The sequence below is a fragment of the Aegilops tauschii genome, chromosome 5 (assembly GCF_002575655.3).
Source record: "Aegilops tauschii subsp. strangulata cultivar AL8/78 chromosome 5, Aet v6.0, whole genome shotgun sequence".
Lineage (NCBI taxonomy): Eukaryota > Viridiplantae > Streptophyta > Magnoliopsida > Poales > Poaceae > Aegilops > Aegilops tauschii.
In genome coordinates, this window is record NC_053039.3 from 49,783,139 (window position 1) to 49,792,225 (window position 9,087).

General features: G+C 47.7%; 1 protein-coding gene and 1 long non-coding RNA gene across 2 annotated transcripts; both read left to right on the top strand.

Moving 5' to 3' along the window:
- The first annotated feature begins 2,402 nt into the window (after positions 1-2,402).
- On the top strand, positions 2,403-4,490 carry LOC120964301 (uncharacterized). The gene is made up of 3 exons (XM_040388813.3): positions 2,403-2,510; positions 3,371-3,595; positions 3,717-4,490. Exons 1-3 carry the CDS (start codon positions 2,485-2,487, stop codon positions 3,919-3,921), a joined length of 456 nt encoding a protein of 151 aa, XP_040244747.3. The 5' UTR covers positions 2,403-2,484; the 3' UTR covers positions 3,922-4,490.
- A 1,474-nt stretch (positions 4,491-5,964) lies between these two features.
- LOC120964524 (uncharacterized) lies at positions 5,965-8,078 on the top strand. Its single transcript, XR_012183595.1, has 4 exons — positions 5,965-6,171; positions 6,314-6,705; positions 6,806-7,339; positions 7,451-8,078. It is a non-coding gene; the product is annotated as an uncharacterized lncRNA (long non-coding RNA).
- Positions 8,079-9,087: the final 1,009 nt, after the last annotated feature.

Sequence of the window (9,087 nt, forward strand, 5' to 3'; positions counted from 1 at the left end):
TCCAACGCAGCACCGGCGTGACCGGCAAAGCTCCATTACAGCTCCGGCGAGGCTTCATTGCAGCACCGACTATGCTTCCGGCGGTCCGGCGAAGTTCCATTGCAGCACCGGCGAAGCTCCAACGCAGCACCGGCGCATCCGGCGAGGCTTCATTGCAGCGTCGGCTATACTTTCGACTGTCCGGCGTTGCTCCATTGTAACACCGGCGGTGCTCCCACATCTTCAAGGCAGCATCGCCGAAGTTGCAGCGCCCTCGTCGGCCACTCTCTGCTGTCATCGTCGCAGCGCCGCGCGCTCCATTGCATCTCCGGGCGGTGCTCGCCGGATTGAGCCCGCTCCAATGCAACTCCGGCAGAGCTCCAATGAAGCACCGGCGGCTCCGGTGAAGCTTGGCGTGGCAGCACCGGCGACGTGGTGAAGCTTCATTGCAGCCGGAATTGAGGAGAGATGCCCCGTCGCAACAGCAGCTCCGCTGCCCACCGGCGTGCTGTACTGCAGCTCCGCCGTCCGTCGAGATCTGGGAGGACGCAACACCACTCGTGCTGCCTGGAAGCATCCCCGCCGCCGATGAGATCCACCAATTGCAGCACTCCTCGTCAATAGCACCGGCGGCGCTGCATCCGACATGCTCGGCAACACCAGCCACATCGGCGGTCGACGACGCTCGGGGAACACTGACCGCAGCAAAGGCCGGTGCGGGTGCTGCGGGGTGCTGGGCGCGCCACCGGCTCGCAGCATCAGTCCACCACTGTGGCATCATGCGTCGGCGGCGGTCCCTCCCAGTTCCGGATGTGCAGGTAACGTGGGTGGTTCACGCCGAGTACGACGAGGCGGCGGTGCACGAGCCGTACCGCCCGCTGCTCCGCTCCGGCCAGGCCCTGGGCGCGCGCCGCTGGCTCGCCTTGCTGCAGCGCCAGTGCGAGTACCACGCCATCCTCTGCTCCAACCCGCACCCCAAGCACGGCGACCGCCACGAGGCCATCTCGCCGGCGGGGCGCCGCTGCATGCTCAGGCTGGCGCAGCGGATGGCCGACAACTTCTGTGCCGGGGTGTGCGCCACGGCGGCCCAGAAGTGGCGCCGCCTCAACGAGTGGCGCGTCGAGGGCGCCGGCGGCCGGGAGCAGTCCTCCGGCGGGGAGGACAAGGTGCGGATGATGGCCAGGCAGAGCGTGGGTGCGCCCGGCGAGCCCCCCGGCGTTGTGCTCAGTGCCACCACCTCCGTGCGGCTCCCCGGCACGCCGCCGCAGCGCGTCTTCGACTACCTCCGCGACGAGCAGCGCCGCGGAGAGTGGGACATCCTCACCAACGGCGAGGCCATGCAGGAGATGGACCACATCGCCAAGGGCCAGCACCACGGCAACGCCGTCTCTCTCCTCCGTCCTCATGGGATTGCTGGCCTCTCCCCTGGCAGTGGTGAACGAGGAAGACAGGGGAAAAGAGAGAAAACGAGTGGAGAAGACGGGTTGCGAGGAGATAAGGCTGGGATGGAGCGGTGGGTGGCCTGGGACACGTGTTGCACGCAGGAGTCGGTTTAAAGGAGGAGAAAATCAGTCGGTTGGAAGGAAGCGTTTTCCTTTATCAAGTGGTTAGCCTTGGTGATCTCCAACTGGGAGATCTTGGGTTCGAATCTATGTCCTGGTGCGCAGGGTTTTTTATTTTGCCACCAGCTGACAAGTCGGCCCTACAGGATAGAGAGGACGTGGCGGTGACCATGCATCACTAGGTGACAGTTTGACTGGTCAACTGGACAAAATACATAGCTCTATGATGATGCAGTGACAGTATAATTATCATAACTCGTATTCAGTGACCGTATTGAGTGTATTTTGAAGTTCAGTGACCGTAGTGTGCTTTGACCTCAACTTCGATGACCACAGGTGTATTTATCTCTTACAAGAACAGCACAAATCCCCCGTCTCCACCCAGGGCAGGGGCAATCTAATTCTAATCCCACGCGATCCGATCGACCAAGCTCCACCAACATACGGAATCGCCGCCACCGCGTCTCATGGCCAACCACGAGGATCTCTCCCCGCCGACCGACAGCCGCTCCCAGCAGCAGGTTCGCACCTCCCGCCGATTTCTCGCATACTATTGGTTGGTTTCACTCCCAGGGGCCAGGGATTTCCCCACGCCCACGGGGAGAAACAAATATAACATGATGATATATTCTGGGAAAATGCTTCTTTCCAACCGACTGATCTCTCGCTCTCGTAAATCTCCTCGCGCACCGTCCGATCGCGAGAGATCCGACGGACCCGGTGTAGCGCCCGACGCGAGAGATCTATCGGGTCGACGTTTTCCCTCACCCGCACCCCCTTCCGAACACCGCAACATTTCCCCTTTCCCCTTCGTTCCTCTCGCCCTCGCTCCAAATCTCCGATGCGACGGTCGTCGCGGCGTCCAGCTCCCGGGGCGGCGAAGCTGACGCGAGGTCGACGAGGGGAGGCGCGCGAGGAGGTCCGCGAGGAGGCGGCTGAAGACATGGACGGCGACAATCTGCAGGACAGGTACCTCGGATCCTTCTCCAAAATAATATGGAAATCCGCAGCAGAAATTCGTAGTAGAAAGGCCAGACGATCTATTTTAGGGGAGGCGGATCGCCGGCTCGCCGGAGTTTTAGGGGCGGGCTCGTCGGTAGACATCTATTTTTGGGAGAGGCGGGGTGGTCTTTGTTCTGGATCTGGAGCAGGAGTTTTGCCAGAGCCCATACACTCTCTCCGGGATCTCGCGCTCGCAACTGCCTCTGTTTCAAGCTTGTTGCAATCTTCCACGTCTTTTGCACTGCACCTTGCTGAAGGTCATCAGTGATGGCATGTGTGTGTGTGCTGCTGCTTTTTTGACAGGTTTCGGTGGTGCTCACGACTAATGCTGCAATGTCGTCGACTGCATGTGGATTTATGCAGACGGTTGCTGCTGTTTTTATGTGTGTAGCAGGTCTGATGATGCAGAGATATGATTAGACGGTTTTTTGCATTTGTAGTACTTGCGAGTTGTAGATTTTAGTGTAGTTTTGTCTGTTGTTGTGTTTGTTCAGGAGGTAGTTGTGTTGCATTGCAGTACGTGTTACCCCAGGATTTTTACCCATATTGCATGGAAATTGCAGAAGTAGTTGTTTGTGTTTGTTTTTATTTGATATCTGTTAGTCATAGCTATATAAGTTTTCCCTTTCAGAAGTTAGTGAAGATGCTACATTGCATTTTTTATGTGGCCTCCTAAAATGAATGACCAACCAGCATTTTCATGCAATGACCAAGTACATTTCAATTTTTTTTCACGAGTTTCAGATTTTTCATGCATTCCTTCTCTATAGCTTTAAGTGTTGTTAATGGGTGTTCTGAACATTTCCTTTTTGTTCTTTTTTTTGCAGTGATCCAAAAATGGATGATGATGAATCTTCCGATGGGTCGTTTTCAACGCGCTTTTCAGCTAGCCGTTTGCGTGAGGTTGCAGAGAAGGAGCTGAATGCTAACAAGAGGGCAGTGCTAGAGAAGTCGAGTTTTGGTTCGTTGTTGAAGATCAGACCATTTTCTGTACCTCTTGAGCTGATTGACTGGGTAGTTATGAGAATTGACACTAAGCATTCTTTGTTCAGGTACCTTCAAATCACCCTCTGGCATATTTCATTTTGTGTGTGTCTCTGTTGCAATGTTCTTTATTTGGAATTGCATAGCAATGTTCTTCGTCCTCAAATTTGACATGTGCCTTTTGGTCAGCCATAAAAAGAAGACTATATTGTTCACTAGAGACATGGTGCAAAAAAAAATTAATGTCCCATCCGGACCAAGGGTAGTGGAGCTGCTGAAGAGGAACGAACGTTGCGAGCTGCGCGACATATATCGAGAAGGCACAAGGGCTCCAATTAAGAAATCCATTTCTGTAATCAAGAAAGCATCGGATAATGATGTTGTTACTTTATAGAGGACTTGGGTTCTTTTATGCCTTGCTCTCGTGCTAGTTCCTGGCACCGGCAACATGGTCTCGTTGGACTACCTTGCTAGCTTGAAGGACTTGGATGAACTAAATGAGTTTGCGTGGGACGAGCATGTGTTGGCAACTGCGTTGAGGGAGGCGAGGAATTACCAACTAAAGAGGGAGGCTGGGGCAAGTGGCTTCTGGATAGGGGGTTGTCTACCTATGTTCGTGGTATGCCAAACGCAAATCATTTTTGTCTATGTTTTCATTGGTTCATATTTTTGCTTTACTTTATTTTATTTTATTCTGCTCGCAACAATCATATGTACGATACAACCTTCTGATTTGTTTTCTTTTTCAAAAATATATGTAGTTAATTTACATGGATTTCCTGGATGTGCCTCGGTCATTGATTAGTGAGGAGACGTTCAACTACTCGCTGCCCAGGGCTTGCTTTGTGTGCAATGCAGATTTTGAGCTTGTTAAAGAATTTGACAGGAACAAGCTCACCCTCAAGAAGGTTGATTTTGGAAAGCGCAATGTAAGAGCAGACCCAATCTTCCTTTTTTAAAGATTTCTTTCGGTGATAAACATCTTACTTTCTTCTTTTTGGTGATTGTTGTATGCAGCATCGTCCTTTGTCTCAAACGCCATATGCAGTACTGAAGGCGGACAAGCAATGTGAGGGTCAGAATCAACATCATCCGGCAAATATCACTAATAGAGCTGACAAAGCCAACACTCAAGTCAGTGTTGAGGGTGATTTAGGTGCCAAGTTTCGCGTCTCTCTGGATGAGTGGCTGCAGCCGCTCCCTTCCTGCCAAGAGTTAGAGGTAGAAATGCACTACCTTTTGTTAGTGCATGATTTTGCTTCTTTGTGTTCTTTTGATCTTCTTTTTTCATTTTTATTTATGCTTACCCCCATTTGTTTGTTTCTTATTTTCTGTGCCAGATACCTTTGCACTTGAAGCCTATATATGAGAAGCACAAAAATCTCTATACGGCAGAGTTGAAGAATGTTGTTACGTCTTTTGGGCAGGTCCTGCAGTCAACTTTCTGCAAGCGGTTGGGTCTCATGTTGATGGAAGCGCACTCCAATGCAGTGTCAACCCATGAGCACACGAGTGAAGGTTTTGTCGCCCCAAGAGTCATTGCAACAAGCAGTGTCGAGCGCACGGGAGCGGTGACTTTTGGCACCCCAACAGCCACTGCAGCAGGCATTGCTATCCACTCTTCCAAGTGTCCATTATCGGATCCTGATTCCCGGGCAGAAGCAGGTGCTGATGATCAGAACAAGGCACAACCTGGTGGTGTAGTTGCTGCTCCCAAAGTAGTGGAGACCGGTGCATTAGCTGAGAAGGTTGGGGTGGAAGCGGAACAGGGGGCGGGTCAAAGCACAAGCGTTGCTAAGCGTTCCAGGGCTGCTGCGTTGCAACAAGGTGAGAGTAGCAATCATTCTCATGGGAAGGATTGTGTGGAGCAGGAGGAAGTTATACATCAGGGCGGAAAGGTGACCCCCAAAGATGCTTGCAACATGGATCCTTCGGGAGCTTCTGATAAGGTTGAAACACCAGTTCTTTCCCAGGGCACGGTGCATGCAATGATGGTAACTGCCTTGGAGTGGGAAGATGGCCCATCTTGTGCTCTTTTCTCGGAGGGGACCGAAGACTATGAGTGGATGAATCAAAAAGTAGACATACCAGTCAAGTATGTGCAGACAGCAAATGCTTCTAGCTCTGATGTGCAGAATTCAATCCCATCAGTGCCAAACTTTGACAACACTCCTCAAGTTGAAAGGCCTAGCAACCTCCCAACCGCAACATTTGACACAGCTCCAAAGCTCCCTAGGGCAAACGACATTCCGGGGCCTGTGTTTGATGTGTCCCCCATCTCATTCAAAAACGCTTCCTCCGATGGACCTCAAGGTTTTTTCTTGCTTCAGAACACAAGCTCCTTTTTATCTAAGAGTTTTCTCAGTGCGTTTCCTTTTTGCATTCTCATTTTTCTTTCTTTTTTTGTGTTGTTGCAATGTTGTGCAGTAGTAGTGGATTTGCATGAGACAACCGAGGCGAATGTTGAGGTCAGGGGTGAGTCCAACAGTCTTGGTAAACAGTCAAAGAAGAAAAGGGTGGCTGTCTCCCCAGACAATGTGCCAACGATGAAGAAGATTAAGGTTGATGCACACGGTGATGCCTTACACCATCAGTATGTAATGACCAGATACAAGACAAGAAAACCAAAGAAAAACGAGCTTCTGTGAGTCATATGATGATGCTTTTCTATTACTCATTTTTGCCTGAAATCTTTTTTTTTTGTGTTTCCATAGATGAAAGAGTTTGATATGTGAGCATATCTCTTGCTGTTTTTATCTAAAATCAACACAAATTTTCTTTTGCAGGCCCGACTTCATTGAAATAGATGGCTTCCATACATCTCTCGAGAATTTTCATGCATCTCTAAAGCCAAGAGCGGAGATTGACAATGAGGTCATGACCTTATACCTGAAGACATTCAACTATGATCAGTGAGTGAAGAAGAAGAAGCCAAAAAAATTTGTTTTCTCAGTGTTGATGAGTGTTAGTGTTCAAATCTGTTTTTTCTATCTGTTTGTTTCAATGCTTTTTTGATTTTTTATATAGTTGTGGTCTGCCCTCTAATATTTTTGTTTTGTTTTGTGATTTTCTCCATCAGTTGAAACTCAGTGCTGAGCCAGATGTGTTTGATCCAAAGGTGTGCAAAAAAGAATTTAAGAATGCTTGCTTACAAAATCACATTTCAAAATCTGACCTGGTAAGTTCTTATCTTGTTCCATCTTGCATTCTTTTTCTATTTTTTTACATTTTTTTTCTAAATGGATTTTCTGGTTCTGCTTTGTTTTGATGCATTGCAGCTATTCTTCATGGTTGTACACAAAAGGCACTGGGCAGTAGTAGTTGTTAACATCACCCAAAAGGAGTTCAATATCTTTGACTCCATTAGGAACTCGGAAGACCTTTTTGAGATGGACAGGATCACTAAGAATGTGGTAATGCTCCTGTTGGAGTTTGGCGCAACAAATCTTTTTCTTCTTTTTGCTTTTCCACACCGCACACTTATGCATTTTGTTTGTCCATGTTTTATCGGGTTTGATCAGGTCACAAACATCAAGAGTGTTGCAATGAGGGAGCCACTTTTTAAGCACAATCTCGAGTCTTACTCCCTATTCACCCCACTTGATTACCCTCAACAAAAAACTTAGTAAGCATTTTTATCCCAGCAGAATATGTGTTTATTTTGCATTTAGAGACATTTTTCTCTTTTTTCACCTAAAGCTGCTTTTGCATTTTATAACTATATACCTTCTATTTTTTCAGCTATAACTGTTCTACTATAGTATTTATACGTGGAGAATTGGGATGGCCTTGTTATGCTGTCATTTGGCGAGGTATTTTCTTTAGATAGCAAACCATATTTTTTTTGTGTAATTCTTCTCAACTTGATTGGGATCTGTTTCATGACTAAATTTTTACTTGTTTCCTGTCTTATTGCTTCCTAGGATTACATCCCAAACCTTCGGAAACGCATTGCAGCAGATCTGTTGAGACACCCAAGCAACAAGTTGGACCCCGCGCATCAGCTGAAGCTGCTTCTTCAGCGTTAGATGGGTGTTTTCGAGCTTCTGCAACAGGAGGAGTCATGGCGGCGGTGGCCTAGTACTGCTGACGCGAGCTATTGTAGCTAGCTAGAGTGTAGTTGGGAGCATGTTCTTGTCGCCAGCTCGAGTGTAGTTGAGAGCTTGTTCTTCTAGCCAGCTCAACTGAACTTTTTTCACAATGCAACTCTGAATGAAGCACAGGAATGTTTCAGTGTGTGACTGTATGCAAGGATTTGTTTTTTGTGAAGCCTATTCAAGATTGTTTGTCAGCTTATGCAAGGATTATTTGTTTTTTACTTGCCTTTTCAAGAAGATTGTTGATATACTTTGACTGTACCTGGCTTGAGATCTTTTTTTTCTCACAAGTAGTTACAGTGTATCTGCTAGTATCTCTATTACTCATATGGAATTAGTAATTACAGTGAATATACACCTTTTTTATATGGATTTAGTAATTACAGTGAAGTTCGACATCATCAATGAAAGTCAATACACTGTACTCACACATGTAATCGTGTGTGAAGTTGAATAATCGCAATAGGGTGGGGTTGGGGCGATTGTCGGGCTGTTGTTTCTCTTCATCTTCATAACTTTTCAATCTCACTAAAACAAAAGGAAATGTAATGCAATATCCTTTCTGTGTGGCAACGGGCATGTCAAAAGTTTTTGCTGCAGTTTCTCCAGTGTGTTTTTTATGGAAAAGTTTTTAAAACAGGATGCTTCAATGTACTTGTATGTTTAAGTAGCCAGCAACAACATCATGCATTGTTGTCCCAAGGAAACCTTTCAAAATAAAAGCTACAATGGTGGAAGTACAATGAGCCAGCAACAATATCATAAGCAACAAGGGGAATTGTAATTTCAGAAAAAGAAGAACATTATATCAGGCACAACTCAATGCATGATGAAATAACTACTTTTTGTCCTCTAATGTAAATTGCACCATTCTCTTTGTCAAGAAACTAATCTATGTAACAAATATTACAAATGTGTAGTAGCAAGAGAGTTTTCTTTTTCTTTTTCTGGTCGAAGTTGATCACAGCCTAAGCTCTGTTGCTCTAGCCATGCTAGCATCTGTCTTCATTGCAGCTTTTAGGTAGGGACATTCTTGCACAGCATGACCTTGCTCTTCACAGTAGGGACATTTTTTGACCCCCATTGCAGCCTTCAAGTACTGGCATGTTTGGACACCGTGACCTTCTTCGTTGCAGTACGAACAAGGAGGCGCTTTCTTCTTTGGTCCAGGTTTTCCTCTGGGCTTGGTTTGCTTCTTTTCATCTTTCTTAGCTTTATTCTTATGTGCATCTTCTCGTTGCTCAAGCAGAGTCTTTCTCCTCTTTGATTTTTCAGTCGGACGCCCTTTTTTTGGAACACGTGCGGGGTTCTGAAGCATGGCATCGCCATCAGGTTGCGGCACAGTGGTTGGCTCGGGGGTTTGTTGTTGCTGTTGCATTGCTTGCGGCTGATTTGCTTCCTGTTGTTCTGGGAGCGCCCCTTGCTTTGCTGCAGCTATGAGGGGCTCAAGTTGGTGAGCTGCA